Source organism: Etheostoma spectabile, chromosome 5 (assembly GCF_008692095.1).
Source record: "Etheostoma spectabile isolate EspeVRDwgs_2016 chromosome 5, UIUC_Espe_1.0, whole genome shotgun sequence".
Lineage (NCBI taxonomy): Eukaryota > Metazoa > Chordata > Actinopteri > Perciformes > Percidae > Etheostoma > Etheostoma spectabile.
Window position 1 is genome coordinate 21,500,358 of NC_045737.1, and position 15,271 is coordinate 21,515,628.

Below are 15,271 nucleotides of genomic sequence, written 5' to 3' on the forward strand. Positions count from 1 at the left end.
AGTAGCCTTTCTTTTTCATGCGGCACATCAATGCAAAAAACTCTATTGCACATTAGGATTTCCACACTCCATTACTGTAAATTTATCTTTATGACTCATGTTGTCAATTTACTGAGCAGTATTAAACTGATGAATGTTTATCGTGGACATATAACAGCTGATAATATCCCAAATGACTCTGGACAGATGCAGGACAGTATAACAACATTTTCTAAGCTTGTTAAATGACAGTAAATCACATACGAGCAATGTGTGAACAATGTATTTAATTTGTTGTAATATATGTTGGCTGCATCCTCCCGCATCCTACCTAGATGACATTTTAGGTTGATTTCCAAAGATTCCCAAAATGACACATACAACCGTTCTATTTCCTTCTATTTACTGCTGCATGCTGGCGGTTTAAACACATGACCGTAAACATGTGACTGTTTCAAAGTGCCCATATTATGAAAAAAAAACGTCATCTGGGGTTTGGGGTGTTATTTTGTGTCTCTGGTGCTTCCACATGCATACACACTTGGAAAAAAACATCCATGCTCCAAAAATCCCAAAACATCCCATATCTATGGATTGGCATGGGGTACTTTCCACAAAATCATCACTCAATGCAAATCAAACCAGCTATTAAGCTAACTGAAAGAAAACCATGCCAATCTCTAGGTACAGTGAAGGGTATGTGATGATGTGGGGCTATGTTAATTCCAAAAGCCAAGGGAACTTTATCAGGATGAAAAGTATCCTGGATCCATGAAATAACTGGCCTTTAAAAATAAAACTCTGCCTGCTTCTTTGGGAATTTAACATAAGGGTGTGTATACTCATGCCCCCTGTATTTTAAGGAAGAAGATTTATTTATTTACAATACATTATTTATTCACAAAGAAAATTGGTGTCTTTAAAGGTTGTATTTTTCTTCATTTTTTAATTAAGGCATAAAGATCAATTTCCAAAAGATGATTTTTTTATTCTTCTTTTTAGTCAACTTAAGTAAGGGTTCCTATGCACATGAGCAACACTGTACTTATAGTATTTTTACACTGTGGTAATTGTACTTAAGAAGGGCCTGAATATGTCTTCCACTGCAGAAGCAGAGCAAGTTATGCGGAGAAGCTATTCAGAATATATGACTATCCAGAACCAAATTTGTGATTATTATGCAAATGCTGTGGAGAAAGTCAGTTCAGATACTGGATCCTCTGTGCAGTATATGGTATTATTTGATGACCTTATGAAGGAGTGAGTCTATTCTAATGTTCTCAAAACAACAATAAAATAACAAACAAAAAAATCAATAAATATAATTTTATCTTTCTGTTACTTCAATGTTATTAATAATGCAAGCATGTTTTTTCCTGTACAGGGTCACATCTCATCCATATGGATGGAGGATCCTTTTTGACCCAACAAGTGACAAACAAATTTCCAGTCCACCATCAATGGCCACTATAAATACATTGCATATTTAAAACTGCTGTGTCTAGTGCTAGAAAACAGATAATCAGACTTTATCTCTTTTGATGGCATCCAAAGTGTGTTTCCTTCTCTAATGAAGAGTGAAAACAGCAACACATCGAGCAAAAAAAGACATCCGCTGGTTAATTGAATTATCTTGGTTGAGCAGGTTTGAGATTAATTCCACGTAAGGAGAAGATCAAAAGCCAGCCAGTTAGAAGGAAGTCAAGGGGAATAAGAGCACTGAAGCTTGTGGGATAATCCCATTAAGCGCTGCACATTCATTCAGACTCCCCAGCTGTACAGTATGTAAGAGATTAGGCTGTGATGGAGAGGGTCACAATCAAACCTGTATTCTTACAGTTTTAGAACATTGTGGTGTATTATTCTGTGCTCTCAGTATTAAGTCTTTTTAATTATGATTTTGGTAAATGACCAACCACTATGAAAGCTATTTCAGAGTTTGTCTCTGGAACAGATTGGATTACAAAATTGAAGAAAATTGCATGCGTCATTGCTTAATACTAATTGCCAAGGACATTCTTTTAATACACTGGAATACACATACACATTTACATTGTAGGATATATTTACACACTTGCAGGGTTGGATTTACTCTAGATACTGCATTGAAGTCATTTGTGTACTTGTACTTTTTTGAGTATTTAAAAAAGTACATTCAATCGTACTTTGCTACATTTCAAGTGGTATCCATTACAGAGTTAAAAGAAAAGGCACATAAGGAGGCAGGCGGAGGATGGATTTTCTTTACTAAAGGGAACAAACTACTTCATGTTTTGCGTCACACACTTAAGTTGAGTACCTTAATATACTGTATGTACTGATTTGAACCCAAATCACACTCTTTTTCTAAACTTAACTACATAATTTTGTTGCCTTCTTCTGGCAAATATTTTCATACATGTTTAACCCCACACGTGGGCGGCTGTGGGTCAGTGGTAGAGCGGTTGCCTGCCAATTGGAAGGTTGGTGGTTCGATCCCTGCCCCTGCAGTCATTGTCGAAGTGTCCTTGGGCAAGACACTGAACCCCAAGTTGCCCCCGGTGCTGCGCATCGGAGTGTGAATGTGTATGAATGTTTATCTGATGAGCAGATGGCATCTTGTATGGCAGCCACAGTGTATGAATGTGTATGAATGGTGAATGTTTCCTGTAGATGTAAAAGCGCTTTGAGCAGTTGTTAAGGCTGGAAGAGCGCTATATAAATACAGCACATTTACCTGTACCCCCAAAGAGGGGATATTACTTATGTGCAGTGATGAATAAACTGTAGGTTAACAATAGATGAGTGTTTAGTGTTATGTGTTTCGTCTTTTAAAGAACCAAACCTCTGGAGGGTTGCTGGTACATAACACTTGTATTATTATATTTGGTACCCCTAAAATCGCATGTAGGCCAAGCCTGGCCCCTCCTTTTGAAATGGTCTAGAACTGCCACTGATGCAGAAAGACAATCACACCCGGGCCGAGTGTAGGTTTAAGTAAAAAGTACAAATGCACATGTTAAGGAAAACATCCTCATGGGTAATGTTTAGCATTACTGTACCTCAGCAAAGTTAACATGAGGTGTCATGTTGCTGATATTTTTCCACTAGTGTGTGTACATGTACACCCCTCCCTTTTAACAATGTAATGCAGTAATGTTTACTCAAAATACATTTGAACTGACCTACTTTCACTGGGGAAAGAAGTAATCAGATCCTTTACTTAAGTAAAATTACTGATACCACACTGTAGAAAATACTCCGTCACTGTTAGTGTTGTGCATGTTTCTGTTTCCTGTTTTATTTTGGAAGTCTGTTTTTCTGTCTTGTCTTGTTTTACTTCCTGTCTTTTGGTTTTCCTGCCTTTGTGATTGTCTGATGTATTTCACCTGTTTCCAGCCCTTGTGTCACCTGTTCCTTGTTTTACCTTGTTACCTTCTGTATTTAGTCTCTGTGTTTTCGTTGTCTGTTGTCAGGTAATTGTATTGTTTAGGGTGTCGACAAGTTGGTATCCTGTTCATTTGCATTCTGGAGGGATTTGTCCTGTTGAGTTTAGGACTCCATTTGTTTGGTATAGACTTTATTAAATAATCAAGCTCAACAGTACCTGTCCGTCTCTGCATTTTGGGCAGCATTCTCTAAACCTTATGACAGTCACAAGTAAATGTATGTAGGGATCAGGAAAATGTTCATAAAAGTACTCAATGCAGAGTGCAGTATTTCCCCTCTAAAATGTAGTGAAGTAATTAATAAGAGTACAAGTGCCTCAAATTTGTGTATTTGAGAGAATGCAATAAGTTACATTCCACCACTGCCTAATCTTCAAGTAAAAAGTACTTTTACCAGATTAAAATAACATAACCTTTACTTGAGTACAATATTCAAGTACTCTTTTCACAAATTCACACATCCTCAATCCAGGGTACAGCAGTGATAACTTTTCATGACTACACTGCAACCATTTGATCAAGATCAGACTTTATTTGTCTGGAGTCTTGCTTTAAGGTGTTTGACTGCGTGAATATTATGTAAAAACAGTTTACTTTAACATCTACCACAGAAACACTATTCATTGGCAAGGTCCAAATCGCAGAATGACATCAGTAATTTTACCACATAGTATTTATTAAAACCATACACCATTGAAGGCAGCAAAAGTCTACCGCCATGCTAGCAGTTCTGGGAGGCTGTACTTGATGTGGTTCTTATATTTATTTAAGATTCATTTTTTGGGCAGTTCTGTCTTATTGGATAGGACAGCTATGAAGGGGGTGGGGGAAGACATGCAGGAAATCATTACAGGTAGGACTTGAACCCTGGACCTCCTGTATTGAGGCATAAACCTCATGTGTGCCTACTCCACCGACTGCGCTCATGTTCAACAGATATGTTTGCAATGTTAGTCATCTCAGTTTTGCATGCTAACATTTACTAATTAGCACTAAACACAAAGTACAGTTTTTGCAGGTATTGCACATCACATACCGTATTTAGTGCTGGACTATGTACAACATTCCCACATTTTCAGATCTGTGGTTGGTAAAATGGATGGCTCCTTCAGAAGCATAATGGTAAACAAACACCAAATGATCATTCAGTTCCATAATAAAATGGAAAGTAGGCCCATAAAAACAGATGATTCACAAAAGCAGAACATAAAAAATGTGCTATAACATACGAGTCATGTTTATTTTTAAATTGTCAAGGCAATATAAACTGAAAAGACAGATGTAAAGCTTCCCAAAGCGTACTGAAACTGAGAACAGAGGGGAGGTTTGAAAAATGCTCTTGCCAAGAAATATAATGTATCAGATTTCTTTGAGGCAACTAAAAAACAACTAAATCCACCGTGAATTTGAGATGAATAAAATAATTCTTTAAATAAATATTCTATGATCAAAGCGAGCATGATTAGGACACTAAATTAAATATTTGGCAAAAACAACAATACGTAGTGACAGCCTTAGTCAAACAAGTATTTACAGCAAGATGGATAACTTTGACTGTGTGATCTCATTCCACAGAGCAGAGGTTATCGAGAGCGTTCTCTTGGGTCTTGGGGAGCTCGCGTTGTTCAAGTAATCGGTACTGGAAGGAAACACGATTGATATAGTTCCCACTGGACACCAGCCTCACCACCGAGTTATCGCAACCAATCTTCATCTGGGCTGAAGAGCCAGAGAGAAAACAGATACTTTACACTGGAACACATACAGAGCATTCTTGTTCACTTGCCAGCCCTTTTTAGCCTGGGTATTAAAAAAGGGTCTGTTCAGGGTATTAAGTGCTAGTAAAATATAGTATAGTTAAGATGTACAGTGTCTTGAAATTCACAAAGTAGAATTTGCTTATTCCAATATCATAATGATCATATATGGTTATTAATAAACATTTGTGGTATTTTGTTTAAGAAAATATAGTGATTGGTGTTTATTTTTCTAATATTAAATTCAGATGAAAATTAAGTTGAAAATATGATTTTCATTGCAAATATTTCACCACAAGGGATGGCCATTTTATTTTAAGAACCAATCTGCTGTATCTTATCAGAATTTTAATTATTTGAAGCATATTCCGAGCTGTCCTTATCATGAGACCATCACTGTTGTAACACTGTGGTAAACTGTGTGTTGTGTGTGGCATGATATGAAGCTGGAATTTAGTTTAGATGTTTTTGTTGATACATGTGGTGAAATGTGCCAAACGGTTTTAAAAAAAAAAATCAATCCATTTTCAGTGAAAATCAGTAACTGAAATTTGTGAGCCTAGGGCATAGCACAATATACTGTAGCTTAGTAAAGTCAATGTCCAGAAAGAAATCAGAATTCTGATGGAAAGCTGCAGTTTCCGGAACATCACAGATACACTCTGGAGGGGCTCAGACTCACCAAGCCCACTGAGGGAGAAACAAAGGTCAGCTATGGGGAACATCATAGAGGTGTCCACCCCATTCCCCCCTAGCAGCTCCACATAGTCACCTGACCCCGAACAGCCAGTCGACACCTGCCTCTGTAAAAAAAGAAACATGCTGGTAGAAATTAACATATTTAGTCTGCATAATAAAGGTACCTTGTCATATTTATTATTTTCTTTTAATTTTTTTATTTTTACCACTCGTGGTGCAATGGAACAATGTGTTGACGAGCAAGGCCTGGTTTTGTTTGTATCTTGTGTTTACTACCACATGCTAGTAAGTAGTTCTAAGTAATGAGTAAAACAATGCATTCATCACATTTGTCCTCAATGTGTTAGTGAGAAATACTGAATTGTGAATCCACAAGGTACTTTAAATTCTAGCTTGGCCTGCAAACTGTTGGTTCATGTGAAGTAGCCTATTGATTAGAGCAAAAATTAGAAATACTGCTATAATAGAGTTCTATCTAATTATCACATAGGCAGTATGGTATCTGTTTAGAATAATGATATACAGCTAAAGGGTACCTCAAATTGGTCCATATTTTCTATCCATGCTCCTCATGCATGCAGCTGTTTGCCTGTAAAACTGTTCATGCAAATCATCTTTGAAATTGTAACACTTGTAACAACCTCAGCATTTGAGTAGAAATGTCAGGTTGTTGTATTTGGCTCAGCAAATACAATACTTGCAGTTTATATCAACAGTCGGGCAGCGAGTGTAAGCCCAGTTTGCATTATCTTCAGGAGTTTTTTTTTTTTTATTAAACATGTTATACACCATGTACCGAGGTGAGCTTCAGATTCAACACGGCACAAGGAACCAGTTTCACATTGTCACATTGTTTTCACTTGGATACATTATAAAAATTTAGTTTATTACATCATACATTTTGAAACTGCCAAATATCTTTATCGGACATTCAATGTGAAGGGTTGATAATTTACAAACTAACAAGATGCTTGGTTTTGCTCATGACAGCAGCTGATTGACATCCCAACGTAGCCATTGTGTGCTCACCCAGGTGTTTTCACTTTGCCTAATTAGACCTTTTTTCCACAAAGTCTAATTAGACTTTGTTGCACCTGTTAGAGTACAATAGCAGCCGACAACAGAAATCTTTCAAACACCGGTGTGGATCTGCAAACTGTTTGCAAACCAGAACATTGACTTTGGATGACTCCACAAAACCCTGACCATTTTTCAATGACAATATTTGTAGAAGTTTACTCCAGGTGTTTTTCATTTACAATATATATGCATGGCAATGGTCTAAATAGGGAAAATAAAATCAATTGGTTAAAGGGATGAGCTAACATTTTGGAATATATGCATATTTGCTTTCTTGCCAAGAGTAAAATATGAAAATTGATACATTCTCATATGGTAACATTAAATATATAGCTAAAGATAGATCCAGGGTAGCTGTTTTACCTCTTTTCCAGTCTTTGTGCTAAACTACGCTGTCTCCTAGCTATAGCGTTTACATTACATGTCATTTTGGCTGACGCTTTTATCCAAAGTGACTTACAATTGCTACGTATGTCAGAAGTCACACGCCCCTGGAGCAACTAGGGGTTAAGTATCTTGCTCAGGGACACATGGGCAATGTATTGTTGATGTATCGCAGTGTGGTCTCCCCGGGTCTCCCACACCAAAGGCATGTGGTATAGCCACTGTGCCATCATCGCCCCAGCTTCATATTTAACAGACAGACAGGAGAGTGGTGTTAATCTCTAACTCTAGCAAAGAAGCATATACGCGTATTTCCAAAATATGGAACTGTTCCTTAAAGATTAGGGAATTAAAGACCCATATATAATAAAACTAACCTGATAAGGTTTCCTGACTGCATAATGCTCACCTCACACAAAGTGAATTAGTTAAAGGTTTTTGTTAAATGTAGCTACTTTTGTATGTCATATCAGAAAATAGGAACTTCTGAACAATGTTTGCTTCACTTCAGTTGACTTACAAAAACCATCAATCTTTTCTCTGTTGTTGATTTCATGACTATAGTTAGGTAGCTAAATATGTTGGAAGATTACATCCTGCAACCAGGCTACTTAAACAAGTATTTCCCCTTTGATTAGGGTTAGGCAAATGGAATAAGATTTGAACAGAAGCTGATGGATCTTAAAGGTGATCTTTACTTGACTATTATCTCAAGCAGTAATAACATGAAAATTCATATAATTAGAATTGCTGGTACCTTATCGCCATATTTCAATCATTTAAGGAAGAATTTTAATAATGTGAGCGTACTATAAAAGAAAAAGTGTGTGTGTCTGTGTGTCTCTGTCACCTGTGGGCTGAGCTCATTGCTTATGGCCTGCCCCAGGCTGAGATCTGTCAGCCGGATCTCCACAGGGTAGATGATGGAGAAGCTGCAGTTCCTGCGCTGGTGTGGCATCACCATGGTGAAGCTGCCCTCTGGACTCTGAGACATAATGTTACAGGCTTTACACGCACACACACGCACAAAGACAAAGGAGGAGAGGTTTCAAATTAACAGTTCTCCGTCACCAGAGAAACGCATTACTGACACCTCATGTCAAAAATTAGACATGATCAAGGCTGACTCGCGGGGAGGAGACACAATTAGGACTGAGCATGAAAATCCAATTCCAGTTCTGATGACAAAGATATGAAAATAATGAAATTTGAATTGATGACAATATAGTAGACTAGATAGGCACCAACAGGAGTCAGAACAGTTTCCTCCTGCAGCCATGTAGAGACATTTTTCGTGGTGAAGGAGCTATGCCAATCAAAGTTAAGGATAAAGTGTTTTATTTTTTATATTTTATTTTTTCTGCAAGATTTGAAGACGAGATAAATGACTTTTAACTGTTGTGCTATGTGTGTTATTTTTACCATTTGTCACAATCATGTGAGATTATTAACATGTTTTTAGTGGGTATGAAGGGTCTATGCATGTTGAAGGACATTACGTGTTCTCTGTTATTTGCGTGATCTACATTACATCAGTGCATGTACAAGGATATGATTGCTGTTTCATAGCCGGTTTTACCCAATTGAGGCCACCTTGTGAAAAAGAAGAAGCAAGATTGTGGACAGCTGACGTTAATAGTCAATTATGAATGAAACCTCCCACAGTGGTTTCGATTTATGTTGTTTTCCTATAAATCATCTATTCAAACTCCCTTCTTTGTGTCAGTGCTCTTTCTTTGTCTTCTTTGTCTTACAGCCAGACTGTGATTGTTATGCTGCTTGACACAGTGTTAACATTGTTTGACAAGCATCTGGAAAACAGGTGCATGCCTCTCATTCAATCTCTTCCTGTCGCTCTTGGCCTTGATTTATGCTCGGTCAGGCACAAATGTCCAGCCGGAACACACGTGCATGCACACAAGTCAACAGTCTAGCCATCAATTTAATACACACATTTAAAATTAAACAACAAATCTGATTTAGATGCAAGGCCTTGGAGCTTTTTATGTTTATGATTTAGTTTTTTTTTTGGATGTTGTTTGTCTGTTCATTTTGCTTTTTTAGACTCTTTTTCCAAGGACGTGCAGCAGGACTCACGGAAGGGGTTGTGTAGCTTTTTGACAGTAAGAGTGAAGCCACTGTCAGGGCTGTGAATGCGGAAGAAGATCATGGCGACGTTCTGAGAGGAGCGGCTGGTGGCTCCTGGTGCTGCGGAGGAGGAGCAGTAGTCTGTGTAGCGCTGATTCAGCGGGAGTTGGTGGTCCTGCCTGCTGGGGAACTTCTCTCCCTTCAGAACCCAGCCATCAAACATCTGGAAGAGGAAAATTAGAGTTTCTTTATTTCATTAATTCATGATTACACTCACAGTATTTTCACTTAGCAATATATTTTTTATAATATGTGAGGTAAAACATCAGTAAAGGTGTTGGAAGCCAAACATCCCCCATTTAGATTATCTATTCCAGTGCCACTCCACTGTCCCTTTGTATACACAGTATGGAGTTATCTTTGAAAATAAACATTATCTTAAAAGTTAGAATAGAAACTTGTAGCAGATTTAAAGCAAAATGCTTGCTAAGTATGAAATAGGGGCATTTTTTCATTTTTGTGTAGGAGGTAAGGAAGACACAAAAGTACTATTAGTTAACATACAGTAGGATGGGAACATGATGGGGATGAAACAGTTAGAGAATGTGTTCAGCTACATTTTTCTACATAGCATGAATATGTTGTGACATGAAATATAAAAACAGAGTACATAGGTTTTTTTACTTTATTTAATGAATAAGTTGGTCAATATGCTAGTGTCCCAAAAAATCCTCCTGTTTTTTATTACATTTATTTTGGAATACCGAAAAAAGTGTTAGGTAATTAAGATAAAGTTAGCATAAGGCAACATTACTTCACTTTGCTTTAGGGGTCTATCCTAAGGCTAGTCCAATACAGTCTACAGCTCCATCTGCACCGCTGTGTTATGAATCATTTTACAACCACAATACAACATGAATTATTTGAATTAAATTCAATCTCTTTTATACAGATAATGTTTTTTGAAAATAAAAATGTGTGTTGTTTGGATGTTGAGCATCTTTCTCTTGCCAAAATGGACTGATCTATGCAGGTCAGATAAGACCCCGACACAGCCTGTAACCACATTTGGTGTCATGCCTTTCACCCCTTTGGCCCACATTAAGCAAAACTGCAATGTAACTGGCAGGCTTGGCCACACAACTAAAGCCTTCTCTTCCCACACTTGCTTTGAGTAATGTGACCAATGCACAAAGGATCCAGTGGGGTGTTTGGCCAGTAAATGTTGCCTTAACCCTGTTTGGCACCATTTTAATCAAACGGAAGAAGATAAAATCTAGAATTGAGTTCACATTTCAAAGGCTTGAACTTCCTCTCACCAACGGTGGGGGATGTGTGGATGTTATTTCTGGTGAGTGGAGCCAACCTTGATGAAGTCTCCAGCGCTGCAGTCGATATTGACGTCAGACAGCTCCAGGCTGATGACCTCACTGGGCTCAGCGATGATGAAAGTAGCACAGGCTAGCTGTGGTCGAGACGCCACAAAGGTGAAGTAACCATCCGTGGCCAGCATGTCCAAACATCCTACAAACCACACACACACACACACACACACACACACACACACACACCCGTACACACATACGTCAACCACACCACACACACACACACACACACACACACACACACACACACACGTACACACACACACACACACACACACACACACACACACACGTACACACATACGACACACACACCACACACACACACACACACACACATGGGAAAATACTTTCTTTCTGCTTTTGAGCACAGGGATTAAGTGTGATCTGCAAACATTGGTCATGAACTTAGTTTGATGGTAATCAGCTTTATAGTAAAACACAAAAAATCTTCAAGTGTTCATAAGTGTTGACTGTAGAGTTGTTATTTTCTGCTTATTCTATAGAGCTGATATGGCTTTGGGGAGTTTGTGCTAAAGTTATTAAGTGTTTAACAATTCTGCTAAAAGTGAGCTCACATAAAACATTGACACTGGTCATTTCTAATCTTTAGCTGTGTGCACTTACTACATCCAAATATTAAATGTTCTATACTGCAAGTGCAGTATTATATACCATAAAGATGTGGCGATGGCTTGATTAAGTGATTAATTGATGGATTGGTTGTTGGATTATTAAAATGTGTCCTGTACTGAACTGTAATGAACGTTTTAAATTCATTAACGTACTTTTAAATTATGTAAAGGGTTAACTTGTTGTTTGCCAAGTCGGTAAGCATAATCATCTATACTGAATAAAGCCATTGTTTACTGCAGCACTTACTGAGAGGTCGGCGAAAAATAAAATCCTCTGATTCTCTTTTCTGGTCCAAACTGAGCAGAGAATAAAATCCATCTGCAGCTTCGTTATCCTGAAAAAAAACACAACAGAAATATACGTCACATTTGAGGTGCCACAGGTTATGGCAGAAACTTTATAAGACAATATAAAATTAAATTAGTTTAACCTGCCTCACTTGGAACTGAAGCAATGTGGAACTATTGATCAACAAATAAAAGTCTTACCTCAATGTAGCGACTTAGCCCCGTCCTTGAAGAGAGGGAGATCAGAAAGAGGAACAGCTGCGCGCGAAGAACCACCGACATACTGAAGTGCGTCTCTCGGTGAAGTGTTTCCTGAAGCAGAGGGGGGAAATAACGGCGCTGTGCTAGAGGGGGCAGCTTTTATAGCAGCTCACACAGACAGGCAGGCCTACATCAGTGGGTCACTGACAAACACTGAGCCATGCGAACTCATTTTATTCATGTGTGAAATCTCTCCTTCATACCGGTTTTAGGACACTTACATATGTGTGGATATGTAGAAACTAATAATAACTGCGTATAATTTAGTTAAAAGTCAGAATGTAAACCTGCCATAATATCGCTTAGTTGGTTATTACAGTGTGCGGTGGTTATTGCATTATGGTCAACCGTTATTCCTAAAAAATGAAGCTATCACAACAAATATTAAAATATAAATTTAACAAACAAATCACCACAGGTGTGCAAGCTATTTTACATCTGATAACTCATGTTTTAAGGTAAGTATTCATAAAAAGCCTTTGAACATTTGGCTAGATGAAAATGAACCTTATAGGCTCATTTACACATTAGGCTATGTTATGCCTATGCTATGAAGGCCTAATAAATAAGCACAATTAAATGTTATGATGAATTACATTTTTTTAGTTACATTAAACAAGTACACATGCAAACATGCGCTTATACCCTGCAATGAGTCATTTCCCTACAGCAAGACTGTCTGGTCAGGGAAACTAGTGAGTGGAAGGTTGCCATTTCAATACCCGGTGGGGTACAGGTCTAATGTGTGTAGACCTTTGCTTCAGAGCAAATGTTAACCGGGGAGGAAAGTTTTTTAAGTCAATGTTAATTCCCAATGTGCTGTAACCCCTTTGTTATAAACATCCGTTCTAGGAGACAGGGATTGCCTGGAAAGGGTACCATCTGTCTCCACTGATACACATGGACTTGAACCTCATCTTGCCTTTATCTCCTCCTCCTCTATCTTTGGTCTACTCTGGAATCAGTGATTTATGCTGCTAAAAGTTCATTACTATATAGACTTCACTAGTTTAATTGCAAACTTCTGCTTTACACCAGGGAAATTGGGTACACATACTTTTTAAGAACCTTCTCTGTCTCACTGTCATTAATAGAGAAATCATAGAAAGGTTTTTACTTTGTACAATATTTCTATCTTTACATTCAGTATTGACATTCATTCTGTAGTCAGTTCGATGGTAACACTGGTTTTGATTAACTCGAGTAGTCTACACAAAGCAACCACATAATCAGATGAAATGGCACTTCTTTTACATTTGATGATATACTTTTGGTGTTTCTATTATGGCACATGCTTCATTCTGACCAGAGACTGGTTGTTTTATGTAGGTGTGTGGTTGTGTCGTTCCTTGCCTGTCTGTGTGGAGAGATATTTACAATACGGCCACTTGTTCAGTTTATACTTGACCAGTAAGGCTCCACCTGGGTATTTTTCCGCTAGTAAGACTCGACAGCCAAAGCATAAAAATGTACAGCTGTATTCAAAAGTGCAGTATTTATTTTAAGCAACACAAGCACAAACTGCAGAGAACTGCAAAAAGGAAAAGGAGAGATAGAAAGTCAAAGAGAAGCTGTGATGTGATCTGGTTTGTAGTGACATAGCAAATTAATTTAGATGAGACTAATTATTTGTGTCCATGCTGCCTTTGTAAAAGGTCAAACTAAGACGTAGCAGAGTGTAAGAGATGACGATCATCCTGTCAGCATTCATACACACTTCAGCCTACCCTTTTTCTCATTCATCTGAAATAAAGGCCAGAGACTCTGTGTGAAACTCCAGCCTGCAATTATACTTAGCTAATGATAGTTGACATTTTCTCATAGTGATGAAGGTCTGCGATGCCACACACAGGACTACAAACCAAAAAGATGAAACAATAATGAACATAATGGATTGCATTAGGTCTAACAGCCCCTCTGCTTGTTATCTCACAATGTTGATGACCTATTCAAGGTGTATTACTTTCTATAAAAAGCCGGTGGGCGGAGATAATAATTGTCTCACCAAGTCGTTGTGTTGAGAAGATGTCTAAACATATTAGCCAGGGTCTCACTGTTAAAGCGTGCTTTGCTGATGTGAATTACAGCAGAGTAAAAGGAAAATGTTTTCAAAATGATGTGTGTATTTTATGTGCTGCAATCGCTTGTCCCTTGGCGATTTCACACAAATTCTGTGATGTGTGTGATGTGGAGCTATGATACGTACTCAAATTGTTTAAATCCAAATTATTAAATGAATCGATACATTTTTAATGAACAAGTAACCCCCACAGTCTCATTATGTTGCTCTAAAAGATGAACATATACATCAATTCACATTAGGGTGATCCATTCACAGAGTTCATCTTCTAATCTAAGTTAATACAATCATGTCCAACCCTTCTTTCCATATACCTCCCCACAACCACCCACCCTTTCACTGAAAATGAATGAACATGCTATGCTGCTCAAAGATGAACTCTCTGTGCACTTTCCTGATTTCTGTTCACATTGCAGAACTTATGATAAATAAATGTAACAGTGGCAAACAAAATCAGCATACAGTTACACGAAGAAAACATGACAGCATACAAAGCACCACACTAATATGTCACATAAAAACACAGACAAATTCATAAATAGTAAATCAAATGTGAGAGTCAAGGAATTTTTGTTTGGTATGCAAAAACGTCCTTGCTCCTAATTTTGGTGAAAATGTAACATGAAATTCAGATGTGATTCATTTTAATATGATAATTAATCAAGCAAGCTGCATGTCCTCACTATTAAAATAAATCAGAGTGCCAACTGCTTCTGTCTCAACACAAAAGACTACAACACCATCTTGTGGCAAATGTAGGAACAAAAACACATGGATTTTTTTGAGGGGGGGGGGGGTCTGTAAGGTTTATCAAAATGCAAGATACCATATGCATGATTTACAGTTCACTTTTCAAAGCAGCTGCAAAAGAGAATCAAGAACCATACTTTAAATGTTTCTTAAAAAATGCAACTTATTCTACTATTTTCCTAAAGATAGAAGCGGCTCAGGAATTTTTTATAGTGATTTTGGAGTGGCCTCTGTTTGGTGGTGATTGCCTCAGCTAGTCTATGTGGTCAAAATTGAATCACAATGATTGTTGACTTCAGACATTAGCGTTTTAACCCTGCCTCAAATCCCAGCATGCAACCTTCTTCTGCACACCTGCTCCCTGGCAAAGATAGTACATATAGCTAAGTATTTTTGTGTTGTTGTTCACACACACACACACACACACACACACACACACACACACACACACACACAC

The 15,271-nt window shown here is 37.9% G+C and overlaps 1 protein-coding gene across 1 annotated transcript; it reads right to left on the minus strand.

Annotated features, from left to right (window-relative positions):
- Nucleotides 1-4,062: 4,062 nt before the first annotated feature.
- Nucleotides 4,063-12,140, minus strand: LOC116690071 (corticotropin-releasing factor-binding protein). The gene is made up of 7 exons (XM_032516815.1): nucleotides 11,925-12,140; nucleotides 11,683-11,770; nucleotides 10,782-10,939; nucleotides 9,425-9,638; nucleotides 8,178-8,332; nucleotides 5,847-5,967; nucleotides 4,063-5,126 (listed from the first exon to the last, which is right to left on the minus strand). Exons 1-7 carry the CDS (start codon nucleotides 12,003-12,005, stop codon nucleotides 4,972-4,974), a joined length of 972 nt encoding a protein of 323 aa, XP_032372706.1. The 5' UTR covers nucleotides 12,006-12,140; the 3' UTR covers nucleotides 4,063-4,971.
- Between the last annotated feature and the right edge of the window lie 3,131 nt (nucleotides 12,141-15,271).